The following is a 22,245-nucleotide window of genomic DNA, read 5'->3' as shown; positions in this document are numbered from 1 at the left end:
GTGCACCGCCCCGCGCTCTCCCCTCGCCGGCCGCGGCCCAACATGCTGCTGCTGCGGGCTGCCGGCTGCCGGCGCGCCGCCGCCCCGGCCTCCGCCGCCGCCTGGCTGCGGGGCGCCGCGCACCGCGGCTTCCCGGCCGCCTGCCGCCGCCGGGCGGTCCTGCCCGCCACCGCGGCGGCCCATCAGGTTGTGTGGGGGGTGGCGGTGAGGGGACTCGGGAGGAGCTGGCCGCGGGGGGGGAGGGCGGTAGTCCTCGGCTCGCAGTCGCAGCTTCTTCCTCGCGAAGAATGCGGATCTAAGGAGGAAACTGAGGTTCCTTCCCCTCAGGGCATACCTGAGATCAAAGGGAGACCTGGGGCGCGGGGGCTGTGAATGTCTCCTTGCAAAGCCGTGTGTAAAATGATAGCAAACAATATTCGTCAGTGGGGTTGCAAATATTTAATGCTAATTTGGAATATCTAAATGGAAGGTTATTAAGGCAGTCGAGCAATGTTGGAGTTTGTTTGTGGTGTGCTCTGTAGTATAACCTAAATTTAATTCCCAATTTAAGATGCTGGGAATAGGTTCAGGGCAAGGTGAAACTGTGTGCACATATATAATTTGTATACATATAGGTATATATGCATGTATGTGTGTAATGTGTAGATTGGTACTGATGTTGCTTGGCCGTGTACTGCTTTCATCTTTCAGGTTGCATCTTTTCAAGGAGTGGCTCTTCGCAGCCTATGCACATCCTCCCCTCATGAACACCCAGAACATGGAAGATTAGTTTATAAAGGAAACATGGCAAAGGCAGTGTTAGGTATGTGACTTGAAGTGATTTGTAGTGCCTTTTTTTTTTTTTTTATTTGACAGTGGTTAATAACTTTAAAATGCAACGTTATAAGAGTGAATGTTCCTTTCCAAGTGTGCTAAATCCTGGATCCTCTGTACAGCAAAATAATGTGTCAGTGCTTGGGTTCTGCTTCTACAGTTAAGCATGCAGAGAGTTCTGTAGGTACTGTACATCTCTGTAACTCCTCAGCCTCCTGTGTCTCTTGCAGCCTTTGGAATGCATTACCCAACCCAGTAGCAAACAAAGACTAGTTGTAACTGCTGTTTGCATTCTATATGCTTTCAAGTGTTACTGAAATGTTTCTGAAGTAGACAGATACTATGATGGAATGCGCTATCTGTAATGAGACTTTGTTGATCTTTCTTTGACCAGTTAATGTTATAAAGACCAAATGAAAGATAATCCATTGGATGTTTTCTTATACGCATTTTTGAAATGCGTCTTAAAGAAGGAGAAAGTATGCCTTAACATACTTAATTATCACAGCATGTTAGACTACTGGTGCTCATGGTGGCTTAGGGACTGTGCGTGATCTACAACACTGACTACTGTCTCTCAAACTGCATGCAGCATGACTGTGGAGTACTTCATAATATTGAATAACCTAGGTTTTTCAAGTTATGCATGGTGAGGGTCCAAGCAAGCTTCTTTGTAATGCACACTGAATGTCAGTATTAGTTGTTGATGAAGAGAGAAATTCCCAGTTGTATCTATCATTATTGTCATTATGTTTACCCATGACTGGAGTCTAGTTTCTTTTGAAATCAGTTTCCTATCTGTGAAGTAAAAATGTCACAGGTGTGCATAATAGTTAGTAGCTTACTCTTATAGAAATCGAGCCAGCTACCAGCTTTGATAAACCCAACATGAACATATAAACAAACCAGAACAGTGGCAAGAAGACAGAGTTGAACTTCCAGTGGTTTCTTTGTGAGCTTAAAAAAGAAACGGAAGTGGATTTTCAGTAACTTCAGCTGTTCAAGTAATGTCATCAATATATAGTAGCAGAACCTATGTAATTATAGAGGAAATTTTACTTGTAAGTATTAACCTTTGTTTTCTCTTTGTTTTGGTTTATGTAGGTGTGAGGTTTTTCTCTTACTCCACCAGCATATTCAACCTGTTCACGATGCCCTACATCATGCTCAAAACTGGTATTGGATTTGAAAGTCTGCTTATGCAAGTTGCCTTTTATGGGTTGATTGGGTTTTTTACATTTGTAACACCGGTTACTTTGCATATCCTTACAAAAGGCTATGTGATTCGACTCTATTATAAAGATGAAATGGACACGTATACAGCCATTACATACAATGCGATCTTGGCAGAAAAAGCGACTGTTTTCCATCAGAAAGATGTAAAGATTCCAGACATCACCAAGATGTTTACAACATTTTATGCTAAAACAAAATCAATGCTTGTTAATCCAACACTCTTCCCAAATCCTCAGGATTATAACCATCTCATGGGCTATGACAAATTCTTTAATTTTAACCTCGAGGAGGAAGAGGAAGCTGGTGAAAGAAAATGATTTGAAGATAATGAATGTCACCATCATTGTTCATGGTGCATTGCTATATATGTGAAAGAATGTAAAATTCAATTACACTTTCTTAGCATCAGATAGCTAGAGTTCCCTAAATGGATTTTGGAATGTATAAAAAAACCCTTTTTTTTTTAACCTTTTAAACAACGTGGGGGTTTCTTCAGAGTTAATGACACAAAATATAGTAAAAAAAAAAAAAGCAAAAAAGCTTAGATCTGTCTTGTGCTTGTTTGTTCTTGGCTTGATTTTTATTGTTAACTCTCCAGGAGAGCTCAAATGCATGGGCTGTGCAGCAATCTCACCATCTCCATTTCAAAAGGAATCATTCATAAAAGAAAAATCATCGGTACTCATTAGTTAAGCTTTTAAACCTTACAGATTAATTGTACTTAATCCAAACAGATTGGGCCTTTTTGTCAGTGCTGCTGGTGGTATGAAGGGAGGGGAGACGGCTTTCACTTCCCTTTGTGAGAGCATCGGGAGCCAGGAGGAGTCTTCAGAAAGCAGACAGGTATTGTTGCTAGTTCCTGCTGCAGCCTCCTAGAGGCCTGCAGGCCTCTGGAGAAGATAGGGAGAATGGCTGTGTCTCAGTAATTGGCTACCTCAATGGGTTCTTAAGCTAGAGTCCCCCTTGGAGCAACTCTTGTCCCTAGAGGTGGAAAGCAAGAAGCCTCATTTCTTGGGCAGGGGGAAGCACCTTAGCATGTGTACTTCTGAATATCCCATTGAAAACAGATGCTGTATTTGAACTGACTTGAAGAAAATTCTAGCAGCTAGTGGTTAAAATGTATTCCGTCAGCATTTATGTAAGGTGAGGAAGCAAAAGGGAATTTTCTGTGCAGTACTGTTTAGACCTTGTGCCTTTAAAAAATATACCTCTTGATTTTTAGCAGTGCAGAGGAAGCCACCTTAAACTCAAGTAGAAAGAGGATTAGATCTTTCTGTGTGATTAGACTGGTTCTGAACTCTTGAGTATGCAGAAATTGGATTTAAATAGTTTTAGCCCAAGGAGGGGTTTGTCATGTAAACTGACAGATAATTGTTTTCAAATAATGAAGGGCCTAAATATTTTGAGGCTTAAAAAATTACCAAATTAAAAAAAAAAAAATCCTTTTGTATTAGCAGTGCCCTTTGTAATGAGTAAAACTGATGCTTGCTACTCATTAAGTTATCCTGATACTGCAAATAAAGAGAAAATAATTACAGCTGCCTTTCCAGATGTTTCCTACAATCTAGCTGAAAAATTTTATTTAAAAGTCTAAATGTATTCCAAGACTATTATTTCAGATTCCTGTCATAGGATGACACTAGACCATATTAACATTTTAAATGTTGTTTTTCTGACTGTTGAAACTGCTCTCAATGTACTTTCTGAGTAATTAAAAAGCAAATTATCCCATCCAGGCAATTGTTTTATGTTGGTACAGCTATAGTTTTAAAAACTTGATCTAGCCCCATTAAGCCAGTATCACTCCATAGGTAACAATAGTATAAAAAAAAAAATTCCATAAATGATATTAAAGATTTGAGGCCATTAACAAGCCATTCCAATCACTTGGTTGTACTACTTTGTCCTTATTAAAATTATGTTTTATACCTTATTAAAAATAATGTTTCCATTCTTTCCATGTCTGATGTGATTGCTCTTTTTGTGCTTGTGGATGAAGTTAACTTCATCTTTAAATACCAAATACAGGGAGAACAGGAAATGGAGTTTGCAAGAGAAGCCCTGAAATTATATTTATGTATCCCTTGAGAAATATTAAAATCCTCAGCCTTTTCTTCTGACTGCAGAAAATTTTCACTGTTTGAGAAATTTGAGATTTGGCCAATTCAGATTTAAGCAGCAATGGTAAGAGATTTTCATCCTATTGGCTAAGTTCTTCAAAAAAAGTGTGTAAGTTAAACATTATTTCTTCTCTCTGTCTTCTTGCAGTGAAATGCAAGTTAAGCTAGTAGGTTGCTTTATGACACATAGATGATTTTAAAAGAATAAATAAAAATCCAAATTTCTACCAGAATATAGATGGGTTTGGCTGTGATGTAGTCTCAAAAAGTATTTTATATTTCCAATATGCAACTTGAAAATAATGATAATTCCATAGTTTTCTTTTAATAGTACTTTTGTACTAAAGAAAGGGAAGACCAAGCTTACTAGTGATGCACAATATTTTACTTGCTTCTACCGTGTTTGCTGCTAACTTGACAAACTCAGTTTGAGAAACAACCAAATTGTAAATCTTAAAATTATAATACTTGTCATGGTTGCCAAATAAGTATGGCTTTGCCCCCATCCCTGTTAGGGTTTCCACCTCTGCATGTCCTTGTGTATAATCCCAGGATTATCAGATTTGGCTTTTTTGCAGTATTTACTGACAGTGTGTACTTAGAATCATGGAAACATTTAGGCTGGAAAAGACTCTTAAGATCATCGAGTCCAACTGCAAACCTAATGCTGCCAAGTCCACCACTGAACCATGTCCCTACGTCTTTTAAAATACCCCCAGGGATGGTGACTCCGCCACTCTCCTGGGCAGCCTGTTTCAGTGCTTGACAATCCTTTCAGTGATGAAATTTTTCCTAATATCCAATCTAAACCTCACCTGGTGCAACTTGAGTTTGTTCCCTCTTGTCCTATCATCACTTGTTACTTGGGAAAAGAGACTGGCACCCACCTCACCACAACCTCCTTTCAGGTAGCTGTAGAGAGCGATAAGGTCTCCCCTGAGCCTCCTTTTCTCCAGGCTAAACAACCCCGGTTCCTTCAGCTGTCTCTCACAGGACATGTGCTCTAGACCCTTCACCAGCTTCGTTGCTCTTTGGACACGCTCCAGCACCCCTTGCAGTGAGGGGCCCAAAACTGAACACAGTATTCAAGTATACTTGCACATATGTGACTGGTTTAGATCCCTGTCACTGGTTAAGAGCAGCAGAGACTAGTATTCAAACAACTGTAGTTTGTTCTTCACATTAGAAACAAACTAAAGGAATGGAAATGTGATCTAAAAGGACTTCTAGATGCTTTTCTCTTTTACTTTGGGTTCTGAACAGTCTGTCTTGATACAGATACTCCATAGTGCACTGCAGGCATTTCCAGGTGGGAGACTCTGAAATGCTTGGTGTCCTTCTAAGCTAGGAAATACGCATAAACCAAAACAGGCCTTCTTGTCTACTAACAAATCCTGCAAGATAATTGACTGTAGTGTGTGTGAGTGTTTCAATAAACAGGTTGCTATTAAGTAATGCCCAAAGCCTGATTATGTTAGTTCCACATCCTTCTCAATCCTATTAATTTTGTGAACTATTCAAGTTTATTTTTCTTCGGTTTTATACACTTGGTGAAAAACTGCTCTAATTGCCAAAGTATTACTACTTGCTAATGTTTTCATCCCTGGAAGTTCCTGATGACTTTTTGTGTGTAGGTGACTTGCGTTCAACACTGAAGAAACAATTAATTTATAAGACCTAGAGAATGTGCTCATACGCATGGAGATTCTGAGGGAAATACTGATGTAGAAGTCCAGTCTTCTAAAACAGGTGATTTCCAAGCTCTCTCATTTACAAGGCTACACCTACTATTTGGCTGCCAGCTCCTGCAGCTTCTCCAGTACCAACCAATCACTTGTCCTCAGCAGCTGGATCTCACATCTTACTCTGGTACCAGTTTCACTCAATCTGATGTGAAGAGCAGAAACATATGAAATGTCTCAAGCCTAGACACATTCTTCCTATCCCCTTCCAGCCTTAAAAGCTTACACAAAAGGTCATAGATAACTGCTTTTTTTCCAAAGAAAACAGACAGGATACCTATGAATTTTTCTTTTTGCTCTTTGACTACTGTTATTTTCTTGCCGGTGTTGTCTCAAGCTTTTTTACTTTACTACACAATATTATTCATTAGTCTCTATCTGTTCCTAATTATAAAGCATAATTGTAATTCTTTATTGTTATTTTTAAATTATCCCACAACCCTGTTTTTTTCTTGCAAATGTAAAAAATTCTGATGAGAAAATTATCTTCTTTTGATACTTCAAAGGGAAATCTTCAAATCTCTGATTTCACACTCTTAGCCACACTCTCTAGAATTAAAAGGTAACTAATTTCACTGGAGCTTGCTTTATTACAAACCAAAGATCACATTGGAAAAGATGAAGAAATTATGTGTAGATTTTTGCATGTTACTGTGAAGGACTAATTTAGGTGATGGAAACTTCATGAAATTCTCTTTGTGCTGTAAAAATTAAGAGCACACGTGAATTATTAGAATTGTTCAGTATAACTTAATAGGTGGAAACTGGGTAAGCTGCTGTAATTTGGTTGCTCTGGAGTTCTGTGGTCATACCATGAATTTCTTCATGCACCCGTGTGCAACATGGCCTGCTGCAGCCTCCCTGAGAAATGGGACAAGTGTGCTAGTTAGGAGTTGGATCCACTATAATAAGATTATCCCACAGCTAAACAGACCTCAGTGAGCAGCTATTTTAAGCAGAGAAGAACAGAGAACAAGAGCAAACAGCTAGAAAACATGCCCAGCTGTCTACATTTCTGGAATACCAGGGTCGACTGTGTTACTGTGGTGTGCTTTCTGTCAGCCTCAGGTAGGACACAATCCTTTCTTCTCCCTTCACCCTCTGCTTTATCTTCTTTTTGACAACCTTAATGGTTTAATGTATACTTTAGAGTGTAACTGTAAGCTTTAATCCTAAGCTTGGCTTGGAAAGAATAAACCATAAGCCTACTGGCAACGGGTAAAGAGTTATTTCCAGTATAATTGTTTCCACGAGATACCACCTGGTGTGTATTTGCTTCACTTTAATAGTCTTCAGTGGTTTATTGTGATATATTCATATCAAACCACTAAACCAAGGTGAATACAGCATTTAAAAAAGATATTCAGAATAATGCATGTCACTTTCTTTCTTTCTAGAACTCCTTGATTTCTTACTCAAATGTTACTAACTCACCAGTGGGTATGTGCTGGTGCAGTGCTCTTGGGTTGGACTCCCCTGGCACTCTAAAGCACTTCATCAGCTGCGTGTAGAGGAGCTGAATCCTTTACCTCTTTCTAGTATCCCTGGGCATGACTTTCTATTTCCATTATAAACATTGTCAAAGAGGATTTGAGAAGATAGATTTATCCATAAATTGCTACAGTTTTCTATTCTTCACGTTGATTGCTAAGTGTGTTTTTCTTTTGTGAGTACTTGTCTTATGCCTTACACAGCCCTATTGTATTAGAGTGTCTTCAGCAGCAACCCTAAACCCAGGATCAGAAGTAATAAACATGTCTGCTTCCAGATGCGAAAAGATCAACTTCAAAAACTTTCATAAATGGTCCTGCAAAGAAAATTAAATTGTTATTGCCTCTTTCTTTATTGACTAAATATGTTTAACATCTTAAAAGAGTTTTCCATTAACATGAGGTTTTGGTACATGCCAAGAACTAGGACATAATTTTTAATTCTGTCTGACTAAAATTTTGAAATGGCGTACTTTCCTCTGCTGTACTGCTATACTGTTATTTATTTTTCTGTGATGGGATATTATGATAATGTATATTCTAAATCTTTCCTGAGGAGATTTCAGTGACTTATAAGTACTTATCTGGTCAAAGTATTCATCTGCAGCCAATAATCCAAATACAAAGTGATTATTTTGAAAAGCAATCAGAAGTAAGTTAAGCAGTTTTTAGATGTATTGAGAAAGAAGATAAAAATACCATAAATCAGTTTATAAATCAGTTTTAAGGATTTTAATCACAAATTGGTGAGGAGGCTTGGAGTTAAATTTCTACTTTTGTCATCTCATAGAGAAAACGAGAAGTCATAGTATGAAGTCCTAAATTCTCTAGACTTGGATTTGTTTTATGTACTGTTAACTGATTATGAGAGTTGATCCCTACTAAATAGAGTTGCAAAGGATTTAAAAATAAATAAATTGTCACAAAACTCTAGTGAAGTAATGCTATTGTGTAGCTCTTTCCACTTCTTTCTCTCCTTTTCACCTTCCTTCTGGATCAGATTATGCAAGAAAAAGATTATAGTAAAGAAAGAGTATTTAGTAAAAATAAAATATGTAGAAGTTTTTATCTTTCTCTCCAGTGACCTTCATGCTGGCTTGAAAGGGGCAGAGCAGACTTCTCACACCTCTAGTGCAATAGTTCAAGGCTTCAGTGGAGCTTCACAAGGCGTCACTTCTATGAATGGCATCAATACAAGCATCAAAAGCCACTAGCATCTAAAACTGAATTAGCTGAAAAGATTTAAAAATGACTGAGGATATGCTGAGTTAAGGACAATTTGACCAGATAAAATAGTCAAAGTTGTAGATTTTATGATTGTGGTCATAAGTGATATTTTAGCCCTGAAACCAGTAGAATTTATTGTTCCCATTTTTCCATTAGCCAGCCAGATACTTTTAAAATGGACCCTAGTTATGCTGATTTTAAAAAGCATTGGAATAGTCTTGACTTGTGCAATAGAAGTGCAAAAAGGAATAGGAGAAGATACAGAGGTTTCCCCATGTGTCTGTCTGTCTAAACCACCAGGGGGGACTCATTCCTCATCTATATCATTTACTGCAGCAAGTATCTGAAAAAAACACCTATTCTTGAAGAGGGTGAGAAAGTTCAGGAGTTCAGCAGGGAGCTTGTCTTCATTTCTGTTAAAAAAGCTTTTATATAAAATCTTTTAAATCTGCAGTGCTCTTTCCAGTCTGCCCATGAGTATATCAGCCACGCAACACACTGTGCAGCAAAGCAAGTGCAAGTCTAGCTGCAGAGGGACAGACCCAGTTTCAGTTGGGTAATTGTATATGTCAGCAGGGTACAGTCAGTGCCATCTCATGCCTACTACCTCAAACTGACCTATGACTTTCGGTAAATCTATTGTACTCACTCAGTAGGGAGCCTGGCTTGGCTTCTTGCTGATTAGATTTGCTCCATCCACACCAGTGGCCATGGCTTTGTGGTTGAAAGGAACCTTTTTTTGACTGTACATACGCAAGATAGCTCTTCTCTCAGTGGCTGCTGCATCACTCCTTAGTGGCTATCTCATTACTCTGTTTCTTTTTTCCAACTATTACAGCCTTCCCAATTTATCTCAATTTCACTACATATTTCAGTATTTTTAAGCAAAACTTGTCCGTTTGGAAACAGAACTTATCACTGTGACCACAAAGGGTTTGTATGTTTTGTAGCATTCTATTAAACAACAGCAAAAATCTGTGTGATGTATGTACTCTGGAGATCTGTCAGGACCGTTGTATCATTTTGATTTTCCACTTAAAAGCCAAATGTGGAAGTTTCTTTCAGTTGAACTCTGTCAGGTCAGTGGGACTCTTCTTGTGGTCTGTAGAAAGATTTGGAAATACTGAAGATAATTCTTTAACCATATTAAATTTTCAAATTTCTATCTTATTTTGTGAATTTTTACATGTGTTAGCTCATTAGTTGGTACTTCTAGATACTTTTAATTGAATTCTCATCTGCTTTAACTGGTCTATGAACTCTTCCCATCTGGGCACAATCAGTCGTGTTATTGTGCATGTCGCTACTCTTATATTTTGTGTTACATGTTCAGACGACTTCTAAAAGCCATTTTCTTTATCTTTTGCTACTTTACATTTATAATATGTAAAATATTACCCTGGTGTGCACAGAATTTGTGAGAATAAAAGCTTTTAGACATTGTGATGGGGAGTAGGAAAAGTCAGAACAATTGATTAAATTATATTTGTTGTAAGTAATTTTTATTGAGTTTCCTGCTTAGCACAAAACCAAATACTTGTCTATACTGCTTCTTTTTTTGTAGAAAATATAATTTCTGATCTAAGAGGAGCTCACAAGCACACATGCAAATCAAGAAGGTAACTCATGAGGAATTAATTTGATTAAGTTCTGTAAATCATTCTTCCATAAATTCAGTAAGTTTCCATATTTTATTATATTCAGAAGAAAAAATGTAATTGTGTTTCCTGTCAGTTAGATGGTGTTCTCTTAAATAAGGTATTAGGCTATTTTGGATTTGTTTCTGTACTTAGGACTAGCAATACTGATGGGTTTGTGCAGTAAAAGCTGACCCAGTTTAATCCACAGAATTGATATAGCAGATACAGGCAAAATATATTCTTTGTGAATTGCACTAACAGGTAGAACTAAGGGGGTACTGTATAATACCAAAAGTGCTTTGAGAGCTTTTGTTTCAGTGTTTCAAACCTGACCACCAAAATCTGCAACCTGGACTGTTTTCAACATCCCAGGTTAAAATCTTCAGTTGTGACAGGTAGATTCTGTGTCCTTATAGAAACATCTCAGTCAAAATTTGACACCGTTATTTGTTTATTGTCTGGTGTTCAGAGTCCACCTGGAGCCATGCCTGTGCACTGCACTGGCACATCAGTCAGAGGGTGGGCTCTGTGCTCTTGGGCAAGTTGTGCAGCGCAGCTTCTCCAGCAGAGACTGTGAGGAAGAGCACCAGAGAAGGTCACAGAGGGAGGCTGGGAGGCGGACGTGGGACTTCTCAGTTCTGATTTTATGGATTTTTAAGATTGCTTTCACTAAGAAGTGTAACTGATAGACACAACTTTGAAGATGGTAGCTGACATCATGCAGGACATCAGCGGTTCTACTCAATAACATGTTAGATGACTGCATTCAGGTCTCACTTTGGAAATACATCATCTAATTACACACCTCCAGAATGCCTATATGTTCTTAAAGCATGGTGAGCTTTGTAAGAAATTAAGTCTGAAAACTTGTTACTGACTACCATATAAATAAAAGAATGGACTTGATTTTCATCATTTGTGGATTTTTCTCTTCTTTAGGATGTACAGGAAATTCTGTGAGTGTTTGAAATTTTGCCTTAGCGAATGCTATGTCTGATGAGTCAAATAAACTTGCCTTTTACATGCTTCTGGTAATCATAATTTTACTTCTCCCCACTTCCCCATTTCACACAGTTTTTTCTTTCATTTTTCATTCATGGTTTGAGCTGCATTGTCTGGGGAAAATGTAACAATAAAGGCAGAAATTATTTTTCTTCACAAAATTTATTGTGACGATAACTGAGAGTGTTGCGGTAGGATTAATTAAGATTGCAGAGAATTTGCCAAAATAACCAAATATTCCCTGAAGACATGTGACTGAGGATGACTGTGCTGAATTTCTGTTCCTCTTTCCACAAAAGAAAGTTTTATTCCATCGAATACTGAGCAAAATAAGTGACTATGTTTGGACTTTTGTTTTTCATTTTATTCACCCCTGGAGTCAGTGAATTTCTTTGTACGTCGTCAGATCTAGAACTGTCGTATACTTTCTGTGGTAAGTAAAAAATAGCTCATTCTTTTCTTACTGCTGTTTGTACAGCAATTACTGTAGTCTGAGGAAATGTGAACTTTCTTTCAAATTTGTTTCTTTGATTAATAGAGAAAAAAAATTCAGCTAGAGAATATTTCTGTTATTAATTGCCCTATTATAAAAATTATACTGCATAGGCATAAATATTACCACAATGCTGTTTGTAGCAGCGAAGAGAGAAGTTTACGCCCAAGTAAACAAGGCATGTTTTGATGCAGGAAATATTAGAAGATAAGGGGTTTAAATTTGTTTTGCAAGTACTGTATTGTATATATTATCCCCATTGATTTAACTGATATATTAAAATGAAAAGCTTGAAGTATATGGAATAAAAGAGGGAATGTGATATTCTTCCAGACTGGAGGATCAGTCAGGCTCTGGGACAACATGACATGTCTCTTCTTGCTGTGTCTGTGTTGTAGGCCACTGGATCTATGTAGTTCACGGAGTTTTTTGGTCAATTCTGCAAGAACTTGGCACCTCCCTGATGTCTGTTTTGAACAGGCTCAGTGTGCCCATGCAGATTCTGTGGCCAGAAGATGGGCTTTTGAGGAGATATTTTGCAAGGAAAGACCCATGTCTTTTGAAAATCTGTGTGCATTACTAGAGTATATCACCCGTAAAATAAACTGAGGCACAGGACTTTTATTTTGGGTGGTCTGCTTTACATTAATACTCACATTAAAAATTTAACAAGGGTAAAGGTGATAGTACTCAAGCTTACAAACCAAACCTTCGAGATTGTGGTGAGTTTTGTTTGCCCTTTTCCCTGTTGTAATTTCCTGTGCGTGGTTGTAACCGAGATGAGAAACTGACTGCTGGTTCCCGACAGTCAGACACTTTCTCTTTGCACGCCCCTTGCTTTAATCCCCGAGGCACAAGACAGAACCCTTCACTGTAAACCACCTTGCCATCCTGTTTGCTGGCTGGGTTAGGAGGGGGAGCACCCCTGCCCTAGCCTGCCACCAGGTCTGCGGAGAGCAGGGCACTTCTTCAGCCTGAGCACGCTAGGGAGGACAGAAACAAGCTGAATTGGACAGACTTCTTTCCTAAAATTAAACTAAAAATCAAACTACTGACTGGAAACCCTTCCAAAGACTATCACTGAATGATTTTTAAAAAAAAAAAAAAAAAAAAGTATCAGCTAATGAGCTCTAAATTTGATTAGGTACAGGTTGTACGATGCTTTATCACACTGCATCTGACACTGTGCATTGTACAATGGTAGGTGAGTCATTCACAAAGCAAATCCACTCAAAGGCTCATTTACATTATCCTGGAAAATACACTGGTATGTTAAAAACATTTTTAGCTGTTCTCAGCAACTTTATATAGATTCCACGGTTAGCATAAGTAGGGATATTTTCAGTAGAGGACCATGCTGTCTTAATGCTAATAAAAAGTTTGTGTAACTACAGAAGAGCATAAAGATACGTTTGAGTTTTGAGTGCAAAATACCACCAACCAAACAATTGACTTTTCTTGCTATTTAAAGGAATATTTTTTTTTCCCAATAAGTCTATTAAAAAAACATATTTAATATTTACTAATAACTACTTATTAGTACATCAGTCTATAATTTAAAATACATATTTAATATTTACTGTGGATATGCACAGTAAACAATTTTGTAGTATATACACCTTATATTAAATACATTTTCAAATGTGTATGTGTTTATTGTGAGTGTGTGTGTATGTATATTTTTGTTATTTTCCTAGAGAAGCCTATTCACACTACCAATTCGCAATACTTTTTTCCTGTAGATTCTACAGCTCATACTTTCATGTTTAATCTGACACCTTGCAGCATGAACAAATCTGTCTGGAAGGCTGCTCTTACCTGGATTCCAAGTGAGTCCCTCTTGACTAGACAATTATATTCTGCAAATGCAAAAAGCCGAATACAAGCAAAAAGCTGACACTTTATACTAAATGCCAAATGATTTAAGAGATCAGTTACTGTGGTTAAAAATGGAATAGATAAACTATACTGGTGGACAGAAATGATGATTTGTGGAAATAAGCGTGTTTGAGTTTTCCTTGTTGGAGTACAGTTGGAGTAGCTCTGCATACTAACTGGCACTGTACATGCAAATCTGAGACTGTTTAGGTACATGTGCATTTGGAAGAAGGAAACAAGATTTGCAGCACACAAGCTCTTCTGGCCTGAAAAAGATCCAAGTCTTTTTAAAGAGAGAGAATATCAGGCTATCCAAGTATGGCAGGACTTCTACTAAGAATAAGCATGTTCCAGAAGCTGGAAATGGTACTGGTTTGTTTATGCAGACCCAACTTTAATCTTTAATGCAGGTTTAAGCTGTCCACAAACTTCACCTTCTGAGTAAAAATGCTGGAGCTGGACTAAGTTTGCTTCCCTAGAAAGATCTTTATGATGACAATCAGCATTCAGGACAGCCTGTTTGTAATGCCTGCTTAAAACTAGAGTCCTCATCTGAGTATTTAATTCGGAGAGCTGTGGAGCTGAGTGAACTTTGTTATCTCTGCTGAAGAAATAAAAGAAAGATTTTGAAATTGTCCACTCATATTTTTTAAGGCTGTGCTTTTTGTTGAAAACCAGCTTTTTGGTTTTTGGGAAGCAACAGTTTTCAAGATATGTATTTTTGTTAGTTTTGGGGGGAGTCTTTAAAAAAGATTGTATTTCAGAGAAGACTAGATTTATCTAAATAGCATGTCTGCATATATGTTTTTCCTTCCCACCAGCTGCCATTTTCTTACATGCAATGTCTTAACTAGGAAGTGACATCACCTTTTTGAAGATTGTCTTCAACGTCTGGTACGAAGGTGCCAATGCGTTACACTGGAAAGAAATCCTTTGCAGTGGATCCGATGACATATACTCAGTGTGCGGAACACTGAAAGGAGGTCAGTGTGGAAAATATATGGTGCCTTTCCTTTGCTTGTCAGGTTCCTTTAACAAGAGCACAATATCCTGCCACCCTTTTTCACCATTAAGCAGATTTCTTAAAAGACTAATTGATCAATCCATGCAGACAGACTTTGCTCTCCACAATCTAGAGTGATTCACCTTGCTGGGTAGGCAGCAGACTTCAGAGCAGGCAGTTCTCCTGTGCCAGAACCCCACTAAAATAAAGAATTCCAAATTCTGTGCTTTAAAATCCTTGTGCTGCAGTTTCCATCTCTATAAATTAGCATTACTAATATCCTTCATCTCATTATGACAGTTTTGTTGTTAATATCTCTAAAATGACATGGAAAGACTACATTTGACTGGACTGAAGAGAAAACTTGAGAGGATCTAGGGGCACTACTAGTATCCAGAACAGAGTTTATTTAGATAAGTGTCTGGATGGCTTTTTAAAGAGATTCTCTGCATCTGTGTATAATGCTCTTTTTGTTACAGACGAATCAGTCCTGTTGTAGGGGCTAACCAACATTAACATGACACAGGCTCACATCCAGAGAATTCTGGCAGGATATCAGACTAAAGCCCAAAAAGACCTGTAAGGAGGTCAAAATACTCAGTCCATGTTTTCTTTTCTTTAAAAAATGAATATCAGCTCGCTTCATTTATCATTCAGCTGAATTACTATTACAAGTTAAATTATTGGTGTTATTACAGTAGTATGGGTCTGTAGGAGATGTTGCAGGAGCATTGTGGTTAATTTACATTTTCTGACGTGGTTTAGACAAATAGGCAGAGCTCTGGGAGAAGAAACAGGTGAGGGTTTTATCACTGCAAAAGTAAATGACATTGGCACTGCTGCCGAGAGATATGCCATATTGCTTTGAAGTTATTTAGGAAGTTCGATTGATGATATTATGATTAAGTATCCATTTATATTATAATTATCTTTTTTTTACAGAATCATTTGCAACAGTATTTGACATTAAAGGTTCAAGAATACAGTTTCCAAAGGTACTTTTCAGTGTTTTATATAAAGAAATAACAATAGTAAAATCACATACTTACGTGCATATATTTTCTGAAAATAGATATTCACCCAAACTATAGAAAACAGCAAAAGGAAATGTCAGAAAACTTTCTCATGCTTGAAGTGATGATTCCAGAATGGTAACATCTCTGAAATGCTAGATGTCTTCGGATTATTCTTCTATTATTCCTCATTTATTTTATAAAAGAAAAAACCAAGGATAACAGCTAATATCACTTTAATCGTTCCATTTTGTTTGCCAAATTATTGTGTTTCCTTTTACCTGTTTGAGTAAATCCATCCATGTTCTTTCTGCTCATTTTGTTCTTTATGTTCTCTTCACACACTTGTCTGTTCCTCCCTGAAACCCTCTTCAAAGATTTGAAGAGGGATAACAGTATCCAAAAGTGAAATCAATGCTCCAGTGTTAAACCAGGAGCAGCACCAGTCCTCAGGTTAGCCTGCTGTCATCCAACACCTGCCTCATCAGCTGCCTGAGCCTTCCCAAGGCGCTCATTGTGCCTATTAATGCCACAAATGTCACTAAGTAGCTCCTACTGGTACAAAATCTCCAGCATCCCCTTAACTCAAAGCCCATGGACCAATAAGAGTGTTGAACTCCATCTGGCCCAGCATCTCTTCTAGCCTCAGACCTGGTAGTAGACGTCCTCAGCCATAAAGAGTCTTCCTGTAGATGAGATGCTTATAGCAGGCCTGACACTTCCCAATGGGACTCTGCCAGACTAGGAACTAACCCTAATCATAGCCTTTGCTGTAAACTAGAAACTCTTGCAATCCTCCCAGTCTCTAGATTAGTGCTGAGAGTCCTTCAGCTCCCAAGTGTGCAGCCCTAGTTTGCCATACTAAAAGAAGGTGACAGATGTCAAAGAAGAACACCTGGGTTCAGTAGGGGCCACCAAGCTGTCTTCTGTCCTGGTGCCTACAAAAGTCTGTGCAAGGGTATGAAGATGGGTAGCTAGACAACAGCTAAAACTGGGGTGATGCTGCTTTATGGATCACGTTGCTGGATGTGGATGAGCAAAGCAGTGGGTCTGGAAGGAATGCTGAGCTGACACGAGGACTGGTATTGCTGAGAACGGGGCTTATGGCTAAGGTTCAGACAAGCAGTATCCTGCTAGTCCAGGAACAGATGCTCCATGTAGGGAGGTGAGCTGGACACTGACAGCGTGGTTTAAGCAGGTGGCTTGAGACCTCACAGTAGGAGAAGTGCTGGCTATACTTTGATTAGAGACTAAAGAATGACTTCTCACATGGGTCCTTCCTCCTCCTCTCCTCTCTTTAGTGTACTTCGGTCTAATCTTGCCATCATGTCCAAACTCAGGACAAACTTTTTGTCGCCAATAATAGTATGAGGTTGCTTTAGCTTTCATCAAGCAGACATTTGATGTCTTCACATCATATGTTCATTATAAGTTGATGAATTTTGGTAAACACCACTGAGGCTGAATAGCAGTTAAATATCCAATATGTGATTATAGTTGAAAACAAAACGATGGACTGTCCAGTACAACAAACCCTGTTAAAAGACTGGTCAGAAGGTGTGTGGTATGAACTGCCTGTAAAATACAGAGGCTGTTGTTGCAACTACCTACGGTGTGTGTATGGGTACTGGGGCAAGAAGGTGGCAGAAAGTCAACAGAAAATGGAAGTGTTGATAGGACTGAATCCTCACTGGATGTAAGCTATAAGAGCTAATAAGGTTACTGCCTCACAGTGGGGACAAAAAAGACCATTGCTGCTGAATGCAGCCTGGTGTATCATCTCAGTTAATTCCTGTTTGTGGAATCAGAAACATTGCTCAAGAGAAAATCTCTGGAAGGGGGAGCAGGTGCCCTCAGGAGCACAGTGATTTGAGAGAGAACCCTGAGAAGTGCAAGCTGGATCACAGCCTACTGCTAATCCTTCGTACCCTGGTCATGAGAAGAAAGTTGAGCACTACTTTTTTTATGTACACATATATCTGAATATACCTATAGTAACAGTCCCTGATAGGAATCGTCCTTTTTTTCAGTCCTAACAGAAATCACCAGAACCATTCCAAGCAGCTACTCAGACAAGGGCAGGCAGCATCATGCACTAATTTTCTTTTTTCTTTTTTTTTCTTACTTGGTTTAGGGCAATTATAACATTATTTTGCAAAGTTTCTCTGATGACTCTGACAATAATATACTCATGTGCTTGAATTTCACAATGATAGTAAAACAAGACACTTTCTGAATGCAGCAAATGTTTCAAATAATTCTAGAACATGGAAGGCACTTCTACAAGCAACTGGAATCCGAGCTGCGAAATAATAAGCACACTAATTTTCTTGAGGTAGACTACATCATGTACTGTCTGGAAAGCTACATGATGGATGGTCTTACCCATTTATAGCACTGCTGTAATCAGATGCTCAGCCAATGTGCACAAAATCTCTGGGAATCAGGAATCCTGATTAATCCACAGAATAACCCTGACGGGCTGTCAGGCCGAGGACTGCATTTTGGTTCTGAGCCTTGAGTTATAAAAAAGCGGAGTCCTTCAGACTGTGCTAAACTAATACAAGAAGTTTTGAAGTGCAAGAATCAGAAGTCTACCAGTACTCAATTTAAAATAAACCATCAGCTGAATCTGAGAACCCTGTCGTGGATTTTTTTTTTCTTTTAACAATAAAACTTGTTTGTATAATCAATTTGAGAATTGTTTTTTATTCTTAGTCATCAAAAGCATGTCTAAAGATTTTGCTGTGGCTTCTGCCTTCTCTTGGGCAGCCTGACATTCGGTATCCACCTTCTGTCTCTGCTGTGCTTCCAATACCTAAGACCTTCAGTAAGTTTTGGATGGAGTATAAGATCTGGTCCTCAGGAAGAGAGATGGCATCCTTTCAGGCTTCATGGTGCTTTGGTGCCACTGCATGGTGAAAGACAGCTGACTGGTGCAGTGTACGTATGCTTCCTGCCCTCAGGCAGGTAGGTACCCTCCCTATGACATAAGGATGCCATCTCCTCTTTTGCCCTTAGCCCCCGGCCAGTTGTTGCTTAGTGGGTTCAGACATATTTCCCTAATGAATGGGCTGGTGTTGAAGTTGCACACTGAGCTGACTGCTAGATCATGGTGTGTCTAGCAGATCGCTTCCAAATGCCTGAAAAAAAAAGAAAAACCAGAACAAACCAACCCTTTTTCAGGCTGCTAAATACCAAGCATGAAAATTAGCAGAAGTGAAGTTTTCAATTGCACTTTGCATGTAAAGATATTTTTCAAATTGGGTGTCAGAAAACTCAACAAAAACCCCACACCCAAGTATGTAGATACTCCATTTAAAACTTGGTTTCGGTATAGCTCGTTTGGCAATCTAAAGCAAAATCATCAAGAGTAAATAAAAATATAAGAAGTAGAACTGCATCATGGCTGGAGACAAGAAGCCATGATTACATCCAAGCGGCAAAGACAAAGCATCTGTTCTTGTGCTCAGCTCACCGACCATTCCAGTAGCAGTCCATGATGGAGTATCACAGCAGCTCCTGATTAAATTTGAACCAAGTTACTAGAGTCACAGTCAGTTTCCTCTTCATCTAAAATGTCAGTCAAAATATCAGCCAGAGAGACTGATAACCAAAACCTGCTTTTTGCTCATTTCATATAGTATTACTGGTCTAGGGAACAGTCATACTGTAAGATGTCCCTGTGTACCCATTTCACAGTGACCAGCAACCACTATGCGAATCCTCAAAACAGTTTTTAGTGGTAAAGTGTTCTGAGTTTTTTGCTGGCCTGAATTTTTTGGGGTGTTAGAAGAAATGTTTTGTTTATTAAGTAGCGAGTACCACAGGTAGGAGAGAATAAGAGCTCCTGGAAATCAAGGACATTCCCATACTGTATTTTTCATAAGCACACATTTTAATGCCTTATAGATGTTACAGAAAATTTACAGTGTAAGTAAAGGTAGAAATAGAATTTCTGTATCTAAACAGGGACATTTACAGATAAACATATGTATTTAGTAACTTGCATTGCAGACTTTTATAGTGTAGATCTTCAGCTGAAGGGTTATGATTACACATGCCAGCAGATAGGATTGCGAGGCAGAATGCAGGAGCCACAACTTTATAAAGCAAAGACCTTTCAAAGGCCTCAAGCTCTCTCCTGCACATGACAGAAGTTTTCCACTTATTGCAGTGCTGGTGGCTGTCGTGCCATGTTCCCCCATGGACAAGGAGAGGAGACAGATTTTTGTAAGGCGTAAGATCACGCAAAGAGCTTACCCTGAAATTGCCGTGATACCGTAGGGTGAAGGGCACAGCTGAAGGCAGAGGTTTGCTCTGTGTGTCTTGTTCCCTGGATAGAGCTTGTAACAGGCTTTCCTTTCTTCTGCTGTTGTCCAGAGTTGACAACAGTCATCGTTTAACGTTTTTCCTTTTCAAACTTTCCTGAGCCCATACTCATGGCTCTACAGCAAAGAGGAGTCTACTTAGGATGAGTATTTTGACTTGGTAAAGAGTGGTCTGAATATTTCCCTTTAATTTATTGGGTCAGTAAACTTAAATCCATTTTTTACCTCTTCATTTCCCGGCTCTGTCCAGAGTGAATGGTGTGAATGCTGTGAAGTAAACCATTCACTAAGTATGTCTTGCTTAAAATGTTCAGTGAGCCCTATACATCCTGAGATACCTGTATCTTGCCAAGAATTCCAGTGAGCAGTGCAAAGCCCCCTCCCCTGCAAACTGAAATAAATCAAGGCAAGCCTTGCGCGTGGCATACTTATCTGAAACTAATAGCTAAAGCCTTCACAAATATCTCTTTAGCTCTCCCTCATTACTGTTGTTTTTAAGTGGCTGTCAGGATTTGCTGCAGATGGGAAAATAGCTTTTCTTCACCCCCTCACCCTCTGTCGCCAAATATGTAATTATCAGAAGAAGCAGTTCCTGTAAAATGTGTTTTCCAATAAGAGCGCACTCTTTTTGAGCTGTGTTGTTACAGTTTCATTTGATAAAAACAGTAAAGCGTGCATAATTTCAAATGAGAGAAACCCTGCTGATCACAATAACATATACATTTGCTGGCTGAAATTGTAACATCATTTGAGATAGTGACACAAAGAAAATTCCACATAATTCAGGTATTATGATAGCATATCTTGTTTCCAGAGATGTACTGACAGGCATAAGCAATCCCTCAGTCACCAGTTAGCTTAGCTGGCAAAAAGCACACATACTCATACTGAACAAATAAACTACATGGTGCCTGCAGCAAGAAGGACTTGGGCTTGATGATGCTGGAGATGCATCCTGATCTCTGTAACAGGCGTCAAAAGAGAAACACAGCAGCATTAATCCCTTTTGCACAGTTTTTTTCTCAGCAGAAAATGCTAGTAATTGCTTTTGAAGTGTCAGTGTAGCATATTATGCTGAATGACTTCAGCTGCTTCGTTCTGCCTGTGTGTTCCTGCCAGCACAGGGAGTTCAGGGGCAGCAGATGGGGATAGTGACATTTCTAACGGGAAGAGATGGGGAGAGAGGGAAGGGAGGGCAGATCATGCCTGCAGAGTTCAGGAGAGAGAGGACAGGAAAAAGGAAATTCGGAAACTCTCCTTGCCAGCGTTAGAAATGGCTGGACTTTGGAAATGCCAGAAAATAGTCACTGTGCACACGTACTTGTCTGATGGATCTCAGGCACAGGGGCCTTGCTGCATGGCTGCTCTAGATGGGTATGTCCATAACCTCTTTTCTTCAAGATACATTTTACTACTGGCAAAGAGAGACCTTTTATATATATATATATATATATATATAATTATATATTTAATACATATACTTATATATACATATATGGATTTGGCCACATAATTTATAACAGCTTCCCAAAGCTTCTGTCTGAAAAAAAAAGCCATTTTTTCCCCCCAGGCTTTAGCCTGAAAAGCTGCCTTACCTGCAGGTGTTGTGTTTCTAAATTTCAATTTCTTACTAACATAATTTCTTACTGACATAACTAAGAAAGAAAAACTTTTAATAGCAAACCTGGCTCTTTGCTCACAGGAGGGAATGATCACTCATTCTGAGTATTAAGGTCACTGTCTGCTCATTTTCCTGCCCTGCACAAAACCTTCACGTACCACAGAATAGATGATAATTTTGTCTTAAATTGTAACTTCTGCTAACGGGGCACATCCACTCTGGTTTTATTCCCCAAGAAGTCTGGCATCTCACCTGAAGTAGTACTTCAATACTGATGATGAAGTTGGACTAGTCCTTATATACATTCTGTTCAGTCAGATTTGATTTAGACTTTTACTGTGTTACCCATATTTGTTGTATTTTTAATATAGTAGCGTAGTTTAACAATTTCAGTAATGTAAATTAAAAAAAAACACAATCCCACAACCCTACAGTAAGTAAAGAGAAATACAGACAAGCAAAATTTTAACATTAGTCCTCTGAAAACAGTAGAACTGAAAAATCTGCCCTTCACTTATGTGATGCATAAAAGAGGAAATAATCAAACAAGAAATAATGCATACAAGAGTGATCTATTGTTCACTTTGACCCTAAATTATTTTTTTATTTTACATCTGAATATCAGCTGAACAGACT

At 38.7% G+C, this 22,245-nt stretch overlaps 2 protein-coding genes across 12 annotated transcripts in view; both read left to right on the top strand.

The window, feature by feature from the left end:
- The first annotated feature begins 42 nt into the window (after positions 1-42).
- Positions 43-4,005, top strand: TMEM70 (transmembrane protein 70). Its single transcript, XM_074898834.1, has 3 exons — positions 43-186; positions 691-802; positions 1,918-4,005. Exons 1-3 carry the CDS (start codon positions 43-45, stop codon positions 2,364-2,366), a joined length of 705 nt encoding a protein of 234 aa, XP_074754935.1. The 3' UTR covers positions 2,367-4,005.
- Positions 4,006-6,471: 2,466 nt separating this feature from the next.
- LY96 (lymphocyte antigen 96) overlaps positions 6,472-22,245 on the top strand; it is a 53,839-nt gene continuing 38,065 nt past the window's right edge. Inside the window, exons 1-7 of one of the 11 annotated variants that reach the window (XM_074898825.1) lie at positions 6,472-6,979; positions 10,193-10,247; positions 11,654-11,703; positions 13,506-13,592; positions 14,496-14,624; positions 15,587-15,639; positions 17,922-18,343. In XM_074898825.1, the coding sequence (XP_074754926.1) occupies positions 6,907-6,979; positions 10,193-10,247; positions 11,654-11,703; positions 13,506-13,592; positions 14,496-14,624; positions 15,587-15,639; positions 17,922-17,996 (522 nt within the window). In that variant the 5' untranslated portion in view covers positions 6,472-6,906 and the 3' untranslated portion in view covers positions 17,997-18,343. Of the gene's footprint in view, positions 6,980-10,192; positions 11,704-13,505; positions 13,593-14,495; positions 14,625-15,586; positions 15,640-17,791; positions 18,344-22,245 lie in introns of those variants that run through there. The other 10 variants (XM_074898822.1, XM_074898823.1, XM_074898829.1 and 7 more) reach the window with 10 other exon arrangements.

This window comes from Athene noctua, chromosome 2 (genome assembly GCF_965140245.1).
Source record: "Athene noctua chromosome 2, bAthNoc1.hap1.1, whole genome shotgun sequence".
NCBI lineage: Eukaryota > Metazoa > Chordata > Aves > Strigiformes > Strigidae > Athene > Athene noctua.
The sequence above is the reverse complement of the archived record's forward strand: the minus strand, read 5'-3'. Positions and strand labels throughout refer to the sequence as shown.

What these genes read in the sequence shown, in the direction of transcription:
- TMEM70 (XM_074898834.1), top strand. Translation starts at nt 43, where the DNA reads ATGCTGCTGCTGCGGGCTGCCGGCTGCCGGCGCGCCGCCGCCCCGGCC. An exon ending in CCACCGCGGCGGCCCATCAG is followed by an intron (nt 187 to 690) that starts GTTGTGTGGGGG and finishes TTCATCTTTCAG; the next exon opens with GTTGCATCTTTTCAAGGAGT. An exon ending in CATGGCAAAGGCAGTGTTAG is followed by an intron (nt 803 to 1,917) that starts GTATGTGACTTG and finishes TGGTTTATGTAG; the next exon opens with GTGTGAGGTTTTTCTCTTAC.